The 17,971-nt window shown below is 60.6% G+C and overlaps 1 protein-coding gene across 4 annotated transcripts in view; it reads left to right on the forward strand.

Annotated features, from left to right (window-relative positions):
- LOC106862917 (microtubule-actin cross-linking factor 1, isoforms 6/7) overlaps positions 1–11,585 on the forward strand; it is a 43,839-nt gene extending 32,254 nt beyond the window's left edge. For 2 of the 4 annotated variants that reach the window (XM_088180761.1, XM_088180737.1), the window contains 9 exons: positions 383–497; positions 572–732; positions 1,456–1,618; positions 4,668–4,822; positions 4,899–4,973; positions 8,518–8,635; positions 8,766–8,950; positions 9,634–9,775; positions 10,109–11,585. In XM_088180761.1, coding sequence (XP_088036887.1) covers positions 383–497; positions 572–732; positions 1,456–1,618; positions 4,668–4,822; positions 4,899–4,973; positions 8,518–8,635; positions 8,766–8,950; positions 9,634–9,775; positions 10,109–10,155 — 1,161 coding nt within the window. In that variant the 3' untranslated portion in view covers positions 10,156–11,585. The remainder of the gene's footprint in view (positions 1–382; positions 498–571; positions 733–1,455; positions 1,619–4,667; positions 4,823–4,898; positions 4,974–8,517; positions 8,636–8,765; positions 8,951–9,633; positions 9,776–10,108) is intronic. The other 2 variants (XM_088180752.1, XM_088180744.1) reach the window with 2 other exon arrangements.
- The last annotated feature ends 6,386 nt before the right edge of the window (positions 11,586–17,971 follow it).

Raw genomic sequence — 17,971 nt, forward strand, 5'->3', positions numbered from 1 at the left:
AAAACGCATCTCCCTGGGACCCCAAAAACGGATCTCCCGGGGACCCCAAACTCGGCTCTGCCCGGAACCCCCAAACCTGGATCTCCCTGGGACCCCAAACCTGGCTGTGCCCGGGACCCCTAAAACAGATCTCCCTGGGACCCCAAAAACGGCTGTCCCTGGGGACTGTGGGGCACGGGGGGGTCTATGGGGCACACAGAGGGGTCTATGGGGCACGGGGGGGTCTATGGGGCACACAGAGGGGTCTATGGGGCACAGAGGGGTCTGTGGGACACAGGGGTGTCTATGGGGCACAGAGGGGTCTATGGGGCACACAGAGGGGTCTGTGGGGCACACAGAGGGGTCTATGGGGCACGGGGGTCTCAGCTCCTGCTCCCCTCAGGTGTTCCTGGAGGAGCTGAACCGCAAACAGCCCGATGTGGACAAGGTGACCAAGAGCTGCAGGAGGAAACTCGCCGTGGGTCTGGGCCCCCCGGGCACTCGCCCCCTGGCCACACGTAAGGATCCCCCTGGACCCCCTGCCCCACTGAGCCCCCCCTGGACCCCCCCTGACTCCCCCCTCTCTCCGCAGGTTCCCGCAGTGGGGGGAAGGCTCAGGGCTCGGTGCCCCTGGTGGGGCTGGAGCCCCAGACCCCGCTCATGGCCGAGCTCCTGCAGCGCTGGCAGCAGCTCTGGCTGCTCGCCCTGGACCGCCAGTACCGGCTGGAGACGGCGCTGCAGCGCCTGCGGGAGGTCCGGGGGGCACCGGGGGGCACCGGGGGGCACCCACACTGCCCTGGGAGCACCCCCACACTGCCCCGGGGGCACCCCACACTGCCCTGGGGGCACCGGGGGGCACCCACACTGCTCTGGGGGCACCCCACACTGCCCTGGGGGCACCCCCACACTGCCCTGGGGGCACCGGGGGGCACCCACACTGCTCTGGGGGCACCCCACACTGCCCTGGGGGCACCGGGGGACACCCCACACTGTCCTGGGGGCACCCCAGGTACCCCACACTGCCCTGGGGGCACCCCACACTGCCCTGGGGGTCCTGTGGGAGGTAGGGGCAGCCCAGGAACCGCCCCCCGTCCCTGCCTCATTGGCACTGGGATGTTCTGGGGGTCCCTGCCCCATTTTTCACTGGGATTTTCTCATGGGTTCACCCCCATTTTCACTGGGATTTTCTTTGGGTTCACCCCCATTTTCACCGGGATTTTCTTTGGGTTCATCCCCATTTTCACTGGGATTTTCTTTGGGTTCTTCCCCGTTTTCACTGGGATTTTCTCATGGGTTCACCCCCATTTTCACTGGGATTTTCTCATGGGTTCACCCCCATTTTCACCAGGATTTTCTCATGGGTTCACCCCCGTTTTCACTGGGATTTTCTTTGGGTTCACCCCCATTTTCACCGGGATTTTCTCTTGGGTTCACCCCCATTTTCACCGGGATTTTCTTCGGGTTCACCCCTGGCAGCTGCAGGAGTTCGCACACTTTGATTTCGGGGTGTGGAGGAAGCGTTACATGCAGTGGATCAGCCAGATGAAATCCCGGGTCCTCGACGTTTTCCGCGCCATCGACCGCGACCAGGACGGGCGCATCAGCCAGCGGGAATTCATCGACAGCGTCCTGGCCTCCAGTGCGTGCTGGGAGGGACTGGGGAGGCTGGAACTGGGGGGACTGAGGGTCCCTCCTGTCCCCCCCGCAGGGTTCCCCACCCGGGACCCCCAAACTCCCTCAAATCTCCCTCAAAACCCACCCAGATGCCCGAAAACCTCACAAATTCACCCCCAAATCCACCCGGGACCACAAAAATGTCACAAGTTCAGCACAAAATTCACCTAGGACCCCCAAAATTCCCCACATTCCCCCCAAAACCCCACCTTGCATCCCCCAAACCCTCACCCGAGGCTCCCAAAACTCTGCCTGACTCCCCCTAAAATCCAGCTTGGATTCCCTCAAACCCAAATTCACCCCAAAAGTCCCCCTGGAAGCCCGGATTCCACCCGGCGCTGGGGGTCTGAGGGTCCCCGTCCCCCTCCCCACAGAGTTCCCCACCCGGGACCCCCAAACTCCCTCAAATCTCCCTCAAAACCCACCCAGATGCCCCAAAACCTCACAAATTCACTCCAAAATCCACCCGAGACCCCCAAAATCCCTCAAATCTCCCTCAAAACCCACCCAGATGCCCGAAAACCTCACAAATTCACCCCAAAATCCACCCGGGACCCCCAAAACGTCACAAGTTCACCCCAAGATTCACCCGGGACCCCCAAAATTAACTTGACACCCCCCAAATTCCCCACAAAACCCCACCTTGCATCCCCCAAACCCTCACCTGAGGCTCCTAAAATCCAGTTTGGATTCCGTCAAACCCCCCAAATTCACCCTAAAACTCCCCCCCGGAAGCCTGGATTCCACCCGGAGCTGGGGGGCTGAGGGTCCCCGTGCCCCCTCCCCACAGAGTTCCCCACCCGGGACCCCCAAAATCCCTCAAATCGCCCTCAAAACCCACACAGATGCCCCAAAACCTCACAAATTCACCCCCAAATCCACCCGGGACCCCCAAAATGTCACAAGTTCAGCACAAAATTCACCCAGGACCCCCAAACTCCCTCAAATCTCCCTCAAAACCCACCCAGATGCCCCAAAACCTCACAAATTCATCCCCAAATCCACCCGGGACCCCCAAAATGTCACAAGTTCACCCCCAGAATTCTCCCGGGACCCCCAAAATTCCCCACATTCCACCCAAAACCCCACCTTGCATCCCCCAAACCCTCACCTGAGGCTCCCAAAACTCTGCCTGACTCCCCCTAAAATCCAGCTTGGATTCCCTCAAACCCAAATTCACCCCAAAAGTCCCCCTGGAAGCCCGGATTCCACCCGGCGCTGGGGGGCTGAGGGTCCCCGTCCCCCCTCCCCACAGAGTTCCCCACCTGGAACCCCCAAAATCCCTCAAATCTCCCTCAAAACCCACCCAGGTACCTGAAAACCTCACAAATTCACCCCAAAATCCACCCGGGACCCCCAAAATGTCACAAGTTCAGCACAAAATTCACCCAGGACCCCCAAAATCCCTCAAATCGCCCCCAAAACCCACCCAGATGCCCGAAAACCTCACAAATTCACCCCAAAATCCACCCGGGACCCCCAAAATTCCCCACATTCCACCCAAAACCCCACCTTGCATCCCCCAAACCCTCACCCGAGGCTCCCAAAACTCTGCCTGACTCCCCCTAAAATCCAGCTTGGATTCCCTCAAACCCAAATTCACCCCAAACTCCCCCCTGGAAGCCCGGATTCCACCCGGCGCTGGGGGTCTGAGGGTCCCCGTGCCCCCTCCCCACAGAGTTCCCCACCCGGGACCCCCAAACTCCCTCAAATCTCCCCCAAAACCCACTCAGATGCCCGAAAACCTCACAAATTCTCCCCAAATCCACCCGAGACCCCCAAAATCCCTCAAATCTCCCTCAAAACCCACCCAGATGCCCGAAAACCTCACAAATTCACCCCAAAATCCACCCGGGACCCCCAAAACGTCACAAGTTCACCCCCAGAATTCTCCCGGGACCCCCAAAATTCCCCACATTCCACCCAAAACCCCACCTTGCATCCCCCAAACCCTCACCTGAGACTCCCAAAACTCTGCCTGGATCCCCCTAAAATCCAGCTTGGATTCCCTCAAACCCAAATTCACCCCAAACTCCACCTGCATCTCCCAAAACTCCCCCCTGGAAGCCCGGATTCCACCCGGCGCTGGGGGGGCTGAGGGTCCCCGTCCCCCCTCCCCACAGAGTTCCCCACCCGGGACCCCCAAACTCCCTCAAATCTCCCTCAAAACCCACCCAGATGCCCCAAAACCTCACAAATTCACTCCAAAATCCACCCGAGACCCCCAAAATCCCTCAAATCTCCCTCAAAACCCACCCAGATGCCTGAAAACCTCACAAATTCACCCCAAAATCCACCCGGGACCCCAAAAATGTCACAAGTTCACCCCAAGATTCACCCGGGACCCCCAAAATTCCCCACATTCCACCCAAAACCCCACCTTGCATCCCCCAAACCCTCACCTGAGACTCCCCAAACTCTGCCTGGATCCCCCTAAAATCCAGCTTGGATTCCCTCAAACCCAAATTCACCCCAAAACTCCACCTGCATCTCCCAAAACTCCCCCCTGGAAGCCCGGATTCCACCCGGCGCTGGGGGGGCTGAGGGTCCCCGTCCCCCCTCCCCACAGAGTTCCCCACCCGGGACCCCCAAACTCCCTCAAATCTCCCTCAAAACCCACCCAGATGCCCCAAAACCTCACAAATTCACTCCAAAATCCACCCGAGACCCCCAAAATCCCTCAAATCTCCCTCAAAACCCACCCAGATGCCTGAAAACCTCACAAATTCACCCCAAAATCCACCCGGGACCCCAAAAATGTCACAAGTTCACCCCAAGATTCACCCGGGACCCCCAAAATTCCCCACATTCCACCCAAAACCCCACCTTGCATCCCCCAAACCCTCACCTGAGACTCCCCAAACTCTGCCTGGATCCCCCTAAAATCCAGCTTGGATTCCCTCAAACCCAAATTCACCCCAAAACTCCACCTGCATCTCCCAAAACTCCCCCCTGGAAGCCCGGATTCCACCCGGCGCTGGGGGGCTGAGGGTCCCCGTGCCCCCTCCCCACAGAGTTCCCCACCAACGTCCTGGAGATGAACGCCGTGGCCGCCATCTTCGACACGAACGGCGACGGCTTCATCGACTACTACGAGTTCGTGAGCGCCCTGCACCCCAACCGGGACCCCCTGCGCCGCTCGGCCGACGCCGACCGCATCCAGGACGAGGTGGGGGCTGCGCCGGGGGGCGGGGCTTGCAGGGGCGGGGCTCTCACCTGGCGCTGAGCTGGGCGTGGCCCCGCAGGTGAACAGGCAGGTGGCCCAGTGCAACTGCGCCAAGCGCTTCCAGGTGGAGCAGATCAGCGCCAACAGGTACCGGGTGAGTGGAGGAGCCGGGAGGAAAGAGACGGGACAGCGACACACACGGGGATTTTTAGGGGAAAAAAAACAATTTATTGTACTGACAGCCCGGATTTAAAGTGTGTTAGTGCAGCCAGGAGAGGACAGGAGCTCATGGGACAATTGGGAAAAAATTTGGGATGGCACCTCAGGATGTGTCCCACGGGAAAGACACCAGGGGTTAATGTTGGTGATGAATTTTATTCTGTTTTTTACCATATTGTCACCCTGGGAGATTTCCTCCCTAACTGAAGCTGCAGTCAGCTTGTCAGCCTGGGAATGGAGCTGAGAGCCAGGAAAAATCCAGAATTTCCGAGCTGTGATTCCCCAGCTCTGTGTCTGTGGTCACTGTGCTGCAAAGAGAGAGAAAGGACAGAAAAAAAGAGGGAAAAAGCCAATTTATTGTGCAGACATTCCGTGTTTAAAGCATGTTATTCCGTGTTTAAAGCATGTTATTCTGTGTTTAAAACATGTTATTCCGTGTTTAAAACAAGTTATTTGGAGCTAGGACAGGACATTATTTCATTGGACAATTGGGAAAAAAATCTGGGACAGCACCTCAGGATGTATCCCACGGGCAAGACACCAGGTGTTAATCTTTATTATTTCTGATGAATTCCACTCTGTTTTTTACTATATTATAATTCTGGGAGATTTCCTCCCTAACTGAAGCTGCAGTCAGCTTGTCAGCCTGGGAATGGAGCTGGGAGTCAGGAGAAATCCAGAATTTCCGAGCTGTGATTCCCCAGCTCTGTGACTGCGTGTGTCTGTGCTGCAAAGAGAGAGAAAGGACAGCAAAAAAGAGGGGAAAAAAGCCAATTTATTGCACAGACATTCCGTGTTTAAAGCATGTTATTCCGTGTTTAAAGCATGTTATTCTGTGTTTAAAACATGTTATTTGGAGCTAGGACAGGACATTATTTCATTGGACAATTGGGAAAAAATTTGGGACAGCACCTCAGGATGTGTCCCACGGGAAAGACACCAGGGGTTAATGTTGGTGATGAATTTTATTCTGTTTTTTACCATATTGTCACCCTGGGAGATTTCCTCCCTAACTGAAGCTGCAGTCAGCTTGTCAGCCTGGGAATGGAGCTGAGGGTCAGGAGAAATCCAGAATTTCCACGCTGTGATTCCCCAGCTCTATAAATGTGTGTGTCCACAGCAGCGCCGCCCGGGCACGGCGAAACGTGGGGAAAAATGTGGGAAAATTCTCAGTAACCCAAAAACTCAGTTCAGGGTAGGCTTGGGTTTGTTCAGAGCTGAGGTGAGTGGGGGATCCCTCCCCCAAAAAAACACGGAAACCTTTTATTCTCTATTAACTGGGACTGCACGATTCCCCCCATAGATATTCATGATCCATCCCCGTTTTATATTGAATTATTCCTAATTATTATAAATTATTCCACTCCTCTTTGTGGCTGCACACTGGTCCTTTTGGGTCGCTCGGGTGGGTTTTTGGGATGGCTTTGAACTTTCCACCTTTGCCTCCTTGCCCACGCTCTGGTTTTAGTCCTTTGGTCGTTTTCTGGATTTTGATCCCGGTTTTCCTGGCTCGGGGGTCTGGGGACCCCCTGGTCCTGGAGTGTTTTTGTCCTTGATCCCACCTCGTTATTGCAAACACTGAGTTTTGTCAGTGCCCCCCTTTTAGCCAAAGCGTTTCTCGATTTTTTTTTTAATTCTCAATTTCCCAAATTCCCTAATTTCCTGCCGAGCCAGGGTGGGGAGGGGGGTGAGGGTGGCCACAACCAAACTCTTGGGATCGGAGCATGGAAGGTTTGAGGGGTGAAAATAAAGGAGCAGGAACGACAGAGTTGGCCAAAACCAAAAGAATTTAATGGAAAATAAACCAGGGACGATGCCCAGAAACCGAGAGCTGTGTGGGGACAAACTCTGAAACGAGGGGGTGTGACAATTTATACAATTTATACAATTTATGCAATTTGTACAATTTGTACAGTTTATACAATTTTTATACAATTTATACCATTTTAATACAATTTATACAATTTATACAATTAGTACAATTTGTACAATATTTATACAATTTATACAATTTATACAATTTGTACAATTTGTACAATTTTTGTACAATTTATACCATTTTTATACAATTTATACAATTCATACAATTTATACAATTTGTACAATTTGTACAATTTTTGTACAATTCATACCATTTATACAAGTTATGCAATTTATACAATTCATACAATTTATGCAATTTAATTTATACAAGTTATGCAATTGGTACAATTTGTACAGTTGATACAATTTTTATACCATTTTGATGCAATTTGTACAATTTAATTTACACAATTGATACAATTTACACCCTCGGGGGCAGAACTTTCTAGAACTATGACCATATATGGAGAACGAGTAACCAATAGGGGAGCAGAACTTGAACTAATTAACATAACCACGCTAAGGATTGTGGGAAGAAGCGTTGGGTTCACCCCAAGTTAACAAATGTCTCCCAGGGTCTGAAAACCAAGACAATAAAAAATTTACTAAGCTTACAAAATAAATAAAAAAAAAACAACAAAAAACAACCAAAGGAAAAAAAACCAAAAATAAACTGCTTTGTAATAAATAAAGCCAAGACTTGCAAAGTATGAGGCTACCAGTAATAAATAAAATAAAATAAATAATAAGTAATAAATAAATCCAAAACCCTAAACCAGCAAAAACTAATCTCAAAGTCTGGGATGCTCCCAAAAAGCTGAAAGGCACGCTCCAAAAACAAAGTTAAAAAGTTCAAGTGCAAGGAAAAGTTTAAAAACCTTCGTCAGAGACCCCCAAATTAAAAAGACACAGGCACAAAAGGGCTTTTAGTTCGTTTTCATACAAAACAAAAGTAGGCAAAACTAGAGGAAGCTGGAAGTAAAATGTGTGTTAAGGGTGTTGTGTAATCCTAAATTTCAGAAAAATAAATCGAGCAAAAGTTTAAAAAAAATGATCCCCGTGCACCTCAGCACTAAATAAATGCAAACCCACTTTAAAAAAAATGCAAACCCACTTCAAAAAAAATGCAAACCCACTTTATAAAAAATGCAAACCCACTTTGTAATTCCCATTTCTCACGATTATAGAGGATTTTCCACGTATCTTATCCCCCCTCACCCCAATGTCCCCAATGTCCCCCCTCACCCCAATGTCCCCCCCTCACCCCAATGTCCCCTCTCACCCCAATGTCCCCAATGTCCCCCAATGTCACCAATGTCCCCAAATGTCCCCACTGTCCCCCCCTCACCCCAAATGTCCCCAAATGTCCCCCAATGTCCCCCAATGTCCCCCCCACCCCAATGTCCCCCCCTCACCCCAATGTCCCCACTGTCCCCCCTCACCCCAATGTCCCCCCTCACCCCAATGTCCCCCCCTCACCCCAATGTCCCCTCTCACCCCAATGTCCCCCCTCACCCCAATGTCCCCCATGCCCCCCCTTACCCCAATGTCCCCAATGTCCCCTCTCACCCCAATGTCCCCCCTCACCCCAATGTCCCCACTGTCCCCCTCTGCAGTTCGGGGAGTCCCAGCAGCTGCGGATGGTTCGGATCCTGCGCAGCTCCCTCATGGTGCGGGTGGGTGGGGGCTGGATCGCCCTGGACGAGTTCCTGGTGAAGAACGACCCGTGCAGAGGTGGGTGGGGGGTCCTGGGGGATCCTGGGGGGTCCTGGGGGGGTTCTGGGGGGGTCCTGGGGTGTCCCGGGGCCGTGGGGGTCAGTGGTGGCCATGGGACCCCCTCACTGGCCCCGTTCTTTGTCCCCAGTGAAGGGCAGGACCAACCTGAAGATCAACGAGAAGTACCTGTCCTCTGACGTCATCGGAGCCGCCGCCAGGTGTGCCGGGCCCCAGCCGGGCCCCTCCCCCAGGGTTGTGTCCCCGAGCCGCTCCAGCTCCAGCCTGAGCCTGTCCAGCAGCGCCTCGGCCCCCAGCAGCCCCCTGGCCAGGAAGGTACAGAGCCCCCCGAAACCGGGACCCCAAAAACGGCCTGGGAGGGGCACTGAGCCTAAACTGACCCCACTGAGCCTAAACTGACCCCATAATGGCCATCACTGACCCTAAACTGACCCCCCAAACCCAGCTGGGACGGGCACTGACCCTAAACTGACCCCACTGACTCTAAACTGACCCCAGTGACCCCATACTGACCCCACTGACCCTAAACTGACACCATAATGGCCATCACTGACCCTAAACTGACCCCCCAAACCCAGCTGGGACGGGCACTGACCCTAAACTGACCCCACTGACCCTGAACTGACCCCACTGACTCTAAACTGACCCCAGTGACCCCATACTGACCCCACTGACCCTAAACTGACACCATAATGGCCATCACTGACCCTAAACTGACCCTAAACTGACCCCACTGAGCCTAAACTGACCCCACTGACCCCATACTGACCCCAGTGACCCTAAACTGACACCATAATGGCCATCACTGACCCCACTGACCCCATACTGACCCCACTGACCCTAAAGTGACCCCACTGGCCCTAAAGTGACCCCACTGAACCCTCACTGACCCCACTGACCCTAAACTGACCCCTTAAACCGGCCTGGGACAGGCACTGACCCCACTGACCCCTCGCTGACCCCTGGCTGACCCCTGACCCCTCCCCGGCCCCCCCCAGGCCGTGCTCCGCAGGACCCGCTCCGGGGATCGCTGTCCCCCCTCTCGGGTCTCGGACGGAGCCGAGTTCGGTTCGGCCGAGGAGAACCTGGCAGGGGCAGCGCCAGGTGAGCCAGGTGAGCCAGGAGTGCCAGGTGAGACAGGTGAGACATGGGGGGCACCTGGGGGGGCACAGGGGGGCACAGGGATGGGCTCGGTGGGTGCCATGGGGCACAGGGGGGCACAGGGATGGGTTCGGTGGGTGCCGTGGGGGGCACAGGGATGGGCTCGGTGGGTGCCGTGGGGCACAGGGGGCACAGGGATGGGTTCGGTGGGTGCCGTGGGGCACAGGGGGCACAGGGGGCACAGGGATGGGCTCGGTGGGTGCCGTGGGGGGCACAGGGATGGGCTCGGTGGGTGCCGTGGGGCAGCGGGGCTGTGCCCCCGTGCCAGGGGGGCAGGAGAATCCCCCCTCCAGCCCCTCCGTGCCCCCGCAGAGCCGCCCCAAGAGTCCCCCCCGGAGCGCTGCAGCCCCTGCCGCTGAGCCCGAGCCGCCCCGAGCCCTCGGCCGGCCCCACTCAGGACCTTCCTCCTCCTCCTCCTCCTCCTCATCTTCCTCCTCCTCCTCGGCGCTGGAGGGCGGCGAAGCCGCGGCCGCGCCCCCCACGGGTCTCGGGCCCGGCGCTGCGCCCCCCGGGGGGGCTGAGCTGTCTGTGTGTCCGTGTGTCTGATCTCTGAGCTGTCCGTCTGTCTGTCTAATCCTAGGGCTGAGCTGTCTGTTTGTCCTTGTGTCTGATCTCTGAGTTATTTGTCTGTCCGTGTGTCTGATCCCAGGGCTGAGCTGTCTGTTTGTCTGGTCGCTGTCTGTCTGTCCGTCTGTTGCTGAGCCCTGACCCCGGGGCTGAGCTGTCTGTCCGTCTGTCTGATTGCTGTCTGTCTGTCTGGTCACTGTCTGTCTGTTTGTCTGTCTGGTCGCTGTCTGTCTGTCTGGTCGCTGTCTGTCTGTCTCTCTGTCTGGTCGCTGTCTGTCTCTCTGTCTGGTCGCTGTCTGTCTGTCTGGTCGCTGTCTGTCTGTCTGTCCGTCTGACCCCGTTCCAGAGGATGTCCGAACCCCTCCCGGCTCTCTCTCCCCGCGGCTCCATCCCCGCTGTGCCCCCGCTCCGAGTTCCCGGGGCTGCGGGACCCCCACCCGGCCTCCCCCCACCCCCGGTCCCGTGTCCTCGGCTCGGGGTGCCCGCGGTGCCCCCCGGGGGTCCCCATCCCGCTGGGGGGGGGGGCTGGGCTCGGTACCGGGCACCGGGACCCCCATTTCTGGTGCTAACCCTCCCCCCTCGGCCTTCGCTGTGTGGGCACGGGCCCCCCCCGGCTCTGATCGCCCCCCTGGCACGGGCGGGGGTCCCTGGGGCTGCCCCCTCTGGCACGGGCCCCCCCCGGCTCTGATCGCCCCCCTGGGGCGGGCGGGGGTCCCTGGGGCTGCCCCCTCGTCCTGCCGGTGGCACCGGCGGGCAGCGGGACCCCCGCCCGGCTGACACATGCTGGTGCCACCGTGCCACCGTGTCACCGTGTCACCGTGTCACCGTGTCACCGTGTCACCGTGCCGTGTCACCGTGTCACAGTGTCACAGTGTCACCGTGCAGTGTCACCGTGCCATGTCACAGTGTCACCGTGTCACCGTGCAGTGTCACCGTGTCACCGTGCCGTGTCACCATGTCACAGTGTCGCTGTGTCACCGTGCCGTGTCACCGTGTCACAGTGTCGCCGTGTCACCGTGTCACCGTGTCACCGTGCCGTGTCACAGTGTCACCGTGTCACCGTGCCGTGTCACCGTGCCGTGTCACCGTGTCACCGTGCCGTGTCACCGTGTCACCGTGCAGTGTCACCGTGCCACCCCGCTGACGGGACAGCAGTAACGCTGAATGTAACCCCGGCCGGGCCCCGCCGCCACAATAAACTGTAGTGAGGTTCCTTTTCCTATGAGCGCCTGGTCCGTCTGTCCGTCGGTCTGTCTGTCTGTCAGTGTGCTCAGGGCATGGGGATGCAGTGTGTCAGTCTGTCTGTCCGTCTGTCTGTCAGTCAGTCTGCTCGGGACAAGGGGTGTGAGTCTATCAGTGTGCTCAGGACAAGGAGCTGCAGTGTGTCAGTCTGTCAGTCAGTCTGTCTGTCAGTCTGTCTGTCAGTGTGCTCAGGACAAGGAGCTGCAGTCCGTGTGTCTGTCAGTCTGTCTGTCTGTCAGTCAGTCTGTCTGTCTGTCAGTCTGTCTGTCTGACAGTCTGTCTGTCTGCTCGGGGCAGGAGGCTGCGGTCTGTCTGTCTGTCAGTGTGCTCAGGGTACAGAGCTGCAGTGTGTCAGTCTGTCTGTCCGTCTGTCTGTCCGTCTGTCAGTCAGTCTGTCTGTCTGTCTGTCTGTCAGTGTGCTCAGTGCAAGGAGCTGCAGTCCGTCAGTCTGTCAGTCTGTGCTCACGGCACGGGGTGTCAGTCCGTGTGTCTGTCAGTCTGTCAGTCTGCTCAGGACACGGGGGGTCAGTCCGTCGGTCCGTCGCTCTGTCCATGCCCTCAGTGCACTGTCAGCTCAGGTGCTGTCACATCCCCTGGGCAGGTGCCCACCTGCAGCTCGGTGGCACAGGTGTGTGGGCACGGCCGGGTGTGTCCCAGCCGCTGCCACCGGCAGAGCCGCCCGGCGCCGGAGCCTGGCGAGCCCCGGGCGCTGCAGCGCTGCCAGGGCACGGCGCCGCGTCCCCTCCCTTCCCAAAAAGGCATTGCTGGCATTCCTGCCGGGCCCGGCGCCAGTGCCCACCGCGGGAGAGGCCAGAGCCCGTCCCTGGGTGGGCAGGAAGGGACGGAGAGGGAGGGGGCACATCCCTGTCCTGGGTGGGCACAGGGAGGGGGCACATCCCTGTCCTGGGTGGGCACAGGGCACAGGGAGGGGGCACATCCCTGTCCTGGGTGGGCACAGGGAGAGGGAGGGGGCACATCCCTGTCCTGGGTGGGCACAGGGCACAGGGAGGGGGCACATCCCTGTCCTGGGTGGGCACAGGGCACAGGGAGGGGGCACATTCCTGTCCTGGGTGGGCACAGGGAGGGGGCACATCCCTGTCCTGGGTGGGCACAGAGCAGAGGGCACATCCCTGTCCTGGGTGGGCACGGGGAGAGGGAGGGGGCACATCCCTGTCCTGGGTGGGCACAGAGCAGAGGGCACATCCCTGTCCTGGGTGGGCACAGGGAGGGGGCACATCCCTGTCCTGGGTGGGCACAGAGCAGAGGGCACATCCCTGTCCTGGGTGGCACAGAGCAGAGGGCACATCCCTGTCCTGGGTGGCACAGAGCAGAGGGAGGGGGCACATCCCTGTCCTGGATGGGCACGGGGCAGAGGGCACATCCCTGTGCTGGGTGGGCACAGAGCAGAGGGCACATCCCTGTCCTGGGTGGGCACAGGGCACAGGGAGAGGGCACATCCCTGTCCTGGGTGGGCACAGGGAGAGGGAGGGGGCACATCCCTGTCCTGGGTGGGCACAGAGCAGAGGGCACATCCCTGTCCTGGGTGGGCACAGGGAGAGGGAGGGGGCACATCCCTGTCCTGGGTGGGCACAGAGCAGAGGGCACATCCCTGTCCTGGGTGGGCACAGGGAGGGGGCACATCCCTGTCCAGGATGGGCACAGAGCAGAGGGCACATCCCTGTCCTGGGTGGGCACAGGGAGAGGGAGGGGGCACATTCCTGTGCTGGGTGGGCACAGAGCAGAGGGCACATCCCCATCCCTGGGTGCTCGGCTGATTTTTGGGCACCCCACAGCCCTGAGGGCACCAGGAACGTCCATGTGGTGCCAGCCAGCTCGGTCCTGGCAGCTGGGCATCCATCACCTGCGTGCCCTGGCCCATGGGACGGGCCCAGCTGCCTGCCAGGGTGGCACTGGTTGTGTCCCCACAACCCGGAGCTGGGGACACCTGGAGCACGGGGACTGTCCCCGGGCACTGCAGCACCACGACCCTGGCCTGGCACCTCTTGGGGCAGTCCCAGACCCCACACACCGGGGCTGGGGCCGTTCCCTTTGACCCCCTCAGCACTGCCTGCTGTCCCCTCCCAGTCCTGGTCCCTTTGGCCACCTGGCCACCTCCTCGTGGCTTCCAGTCCTGCTTTTGCAGTTTCACCCTAAACCCTCTCTGCACTCATTTCTTCTCCGAACAAGCCAAAAGCTGCAGGACTGGAGCTGTGCCCTGCGCTGGGCACATCCCTGGCACCGGGAATGTCCTGGCCCAGCTCAGGAGCCCTCGCCAGGAGCAGGGCCTGGCTCTCGGTGGCACATCTGGCTCGGGCTGGAGCCGCCGGTACGATCGCATTCCTGCGCCCGTGGAAATCTCACCCACCACTCCCAGCTGGGGCAACGTGCCTGGCACCAGCGGCGGCCCCACGGCCTGTGCCAGCCACATCTGAGCCCCGGGCGACGGCGCTGCCTTGGGAAGCGCGGGCAGCGGGCTGGGCCGCGCCGGAATGTTTTGTGGCTTTGGTGTGGCACGAGCCCGGGGGGCAGCGGGGATGGCGGGGGGACAAGGGACAGACACACCCACGGAGGGCACTGGGATGGGCACAGGTGAACTGCACCGTGCCCAGGTGGGCAGCGGGGATGCCCTGGGAGAGCCCCCGGGGTTCTGCGGGGTTGGAGTTTGAGGGATGGCAGGGCAGCAGGTGAGGGGGGCAGCAGGTGAGGGGGGCAGCAGGTGAGGGGGGGCGGCAGTGGGGAGTGGGGCTGGTGGGACCAGAGCACCAGGTGAGACCATGAGCCCCAGGTGGGAGCATCAGCCTGTGTGTAACCGTGGGGCCACTTGCAAGGGGCTTGAGCACCTGAGCTCACCTGTGTGTGAACATCTGAGCTCACCTGTGCACGAGGACCTGAGCTCACCTGTGTGTGAGAATCTGAGCTCACCTGAGCTTACCTGTGTGTGAGTGTAGAGCCGTTTGCACAGGGAATGTGCGTGAGCACCTGAGCTCACCTGCGTGTGAGAACCCAATCTCACCTGTGCTCATCTGAGCTCACCTGTGCTCACCTGTGTGTGAACACCTGAGATCACCTGTGTGTGAACACCTGAGATCACCTGTGTGTGAACACCTGAGCTCACCTGCGTGTGAGAACCCAATCTCACCTGTGCTCATCTGAGCTCACCTGTGTGTGAGAACCTGAGCTCACCTGTGTGTGAACACCTGAGCTCACCTGTGTGTGAGAACCTGAGCTCACCTGTGTGTGAACACCTGTGCTCACCTGTGTGTGAGAACCTGAGCTCACCTGTGTGTGAACACCTGTGCTCACCTGTGTGCTCACCCGTGCGAGGCAGCAGAGTCCCACCAGCTCCTCCCCGTGCTGAGCTCAGCGTCTGCCCCATCCCCGGCCCTTGCCCAGCAGGGATGGGCGTGTGGCTACTCACAGCCAGGCCGGCCTAGCCCAGCCCGGCCCGCTGTCCCCAGAGCCGGGGCCTGTGCCCCCCCGGGGCTGTCCGTGCCCCCCGGGGCTGTCCGTGCCCCCCCGGGGCTGTCCGTGCCCCCCCCCCCGGGGCTGTCCGTGCCCCCCGGACCGACAGCAGCTGGGACAGACGGACACTGGGGCGAGCGCAGGGGCTGCGCTGGTGGCACTGGGGGGATGTCCCCGCCTGTGGGAGCTGGGCCAGCGGTTGGTGCTGGGTGGCTACCGGACCCCCTGATGGCTCTGCCAGCTCAGCCCCAGCTCCTGCAGCTCCTGCCCGGACCCAGCGCCCTCCCCACGGCCGGGCACGGCAACTCTGCCAGGGCAGCCCTGGCACCCAGCCTGGCTGGCCACCAGCCCAGCCACGGGGGCTTTCTGCTGTGGGACAATCCCTCCGACACGAGTGGCCACATCCCAGTGCCCCTGGGCTCCCCTGGGCACGTCTGGGCTCACCTGGGCTCCCTGGACTCACCTGGGCTAACCTGGGCTCCAGTATGGCTCAGCACAGCCCAGTACGGCCCAGTACGGCCCAGTATGGCCCAGCACAGGGCACTGGGTCCTGTGTGCACAACTGTGCTGGGATCCCCTCACTGTCCTGCCAGTCCCTGGTGAGCCCCCGTCGGCCGTGCCCATCTGCCCAGTCAGTGGCCACCGTGCCCATCACTGCAGTGGCCACCGTGCCCATCACTGCAGTGGCCACCGTGCCCGTGCCTGGTGCCACTGCAGCCCCGGGGCTCTCTGAATTTCCAGTGTGGCTCACGGGGGAGCTGCAGGGACTCTGCTGTGCCACCCTGCTGGCACCGAGCCCTCGGTGGGGCCACCGAACCCCCATCCCAGCTTGCCCGTGGGTTCGGGCTCTCAGCACCTCCCGTGGGCAGCCACCAGAAACCCGTGCCAGTCTCCGGGCCACAGCTGCCTCCGCACGGGCCACAGGAGCAGAGATGGGCACGGTGGCCACCCCCGCCCCTCTCAGTGGCCCCGCAGGTGCTGGCCCTGCTCAGACATCGCCCCGCGAGCCCAGGGCGTTGTTGCAGCCAGCGCCTCTGCACCTCTGGGTGCTCCAGGTGACCCTGCCCAGGTTCCTCTGCCCCCCTGGACCACCAGCCTGGCACTGCCCAGGTGTTCCGACAGGAAGGCACCTGGGGGGGTGCAGCAGCCCTGCCAGGGCTCGGTGCCCACTGGCCCGTGCCGAGCCGGGCTCGCCCAGCCTGCCTGGAGACGGGCGCCTCTCCAGACAACACACTCCCACGCGCATCAACAGCTCGCCCCGGCCCCGCATCCTCGCCCCGCACCTCGCCCCGCTCCTGGGAGCAGAGGGGGCTGTGGCAGCACCCCCTGCCCCGCTCGGTGCCCGCTGCTCGCACAGCGCCCACCAAGCCCCCGGGAGAGGGCTGGGGGGGCTCGGGGGGAGCGGGAGCGCGTTGTGGGGCTGGGGAGAGGGTGTGGAGCTGCTGACGGAGGCAGGGCAGGGGTGTTTGGGTGACTCAAGCAGCAACAGGATGGTTTGGGCATGTTTTGGGCAATTCAGGCTCCGTGCACATCCAGGGGCGTGGGCAAGGCTGGGGGGAGCAGGGAAGGGCCCCCCCCCCCTGTGCCCCAGCTGCTGTGGTGCCAGGGTTCGGCCCAAACTGGGGTTCTGGCAGCCCTGCACCCGCAGCCCGGGGTCTGGGCATTGCATTGGGGCACAGGGGCACTGCTGGCACTGGGGAGGGCTTGGGGTGACGGAGAGGAGGATGAGGAGCTGTGGGGATGAAGGACCCTGAGGAGGAAGGCCCCTGCTCTTGGCTCTCACCTCTATGGGGGGCACAGCCCAGCGGGACAGGGTTAGAGTCGAGTTTAGGGTTAGGGTTGGGTTTAGGGTTAGGGTCAGGGTCAGGGTTGGGATTAGGGTCAGGGCCAGGGTCAGGCTTAGGGTTAGGTGTAGGTTTAGGTCCCTCCTGCACCACAGCTAATTTGGGAGCAGTGGCCCCCCTGCAAGGAGGGTCCGCAGGTCCCAGAGGGAGCCTTGGCGAGGGTTGGCCCGCGAGTTTCTGCTGGGCTGGGCCGCTGTGTCATCCCCAGGGGCGGGGAAGGGCCGGGGTTTAAACGCGCTCCGGTCCCGGGCAGGAAGCAGCGGCAGAGCCGTGGAGCTGCGGGCACCGCCAGGTGAGCCCGAGGTGCGATTTCCGTGCCCAGGTAGGAGCCCTGGGGCGGGCAGGAGCCCGGCTGGGCACTGCGGGCCGGGCTGCGGGCACAGCGGCGCCCTCGCCATCCCCGGAATGGGAGGAATGCGGCACGGGGCCCTGGCACCCTGGGCACCTCCTGGGGCACGGCACGGCGGGGATGGCGGTGCCTGAGCCCGGCACGGCCCCGGAGAGGGACGGGAGGGGATGGATCGCTCCCGGGAGAGCCCGGGATGCCTCGAGGCTCCGGTGGCACGGGAGGGCTCGGTGGGCGATGGGGAAGGGGCGGGCAGTGGGACGGGACCGGCAGCGCCCTCACAGTGCGCGGTGAGGTGGGTCAGGGTGCGGGGGGTGTCCGTGAGGACACCGGGCAGGACCCCGGGGGTGTCCCTGTGTCCCTTTGGACACCGGGCAGGACCCCGGGGGTGTCCCTGTGTCCCCTCGGGCACCGGGCAGGACCCTGGGGGTGTCCCTGAGGACACCGGGCAGGACCCCGGGGGTGTCCCTGTGTCCCCTCGGACACCGGGCAGGACCCCGGGGGTGTCCCTGTGTCCCTTTGGACACCGGACGGGGCCCCGGCACTGCCTGGGGAGGGGGCTGAGCTGCCCCCAGCCCGCTCATGGCAGCGCCCCCCCAAAGCGCTCCCCATCCCCTTCCGTGTCCCCATCACTGCCCCAGAAAAATTCGCAGCTGCTCTCCCTGCCCCAGCCTGTCCCACGGGACCCCACCCTGACATTGTCCCCGGCCCCGC

This window comes from Sturnus vulgaris, chromosome 1 (assembly GCF_052056855.1).
Source record: "Sturnus vulgaris isolate bStuVul1 chromosome 1, bStuVul1.hap1, whole genome shotgun sequence".
NCBI lineage: Eukaryota > Metazoa > Chordata > Aves > Passeriformes > Sturnidae > Sturnus > Sturnus vulgaris.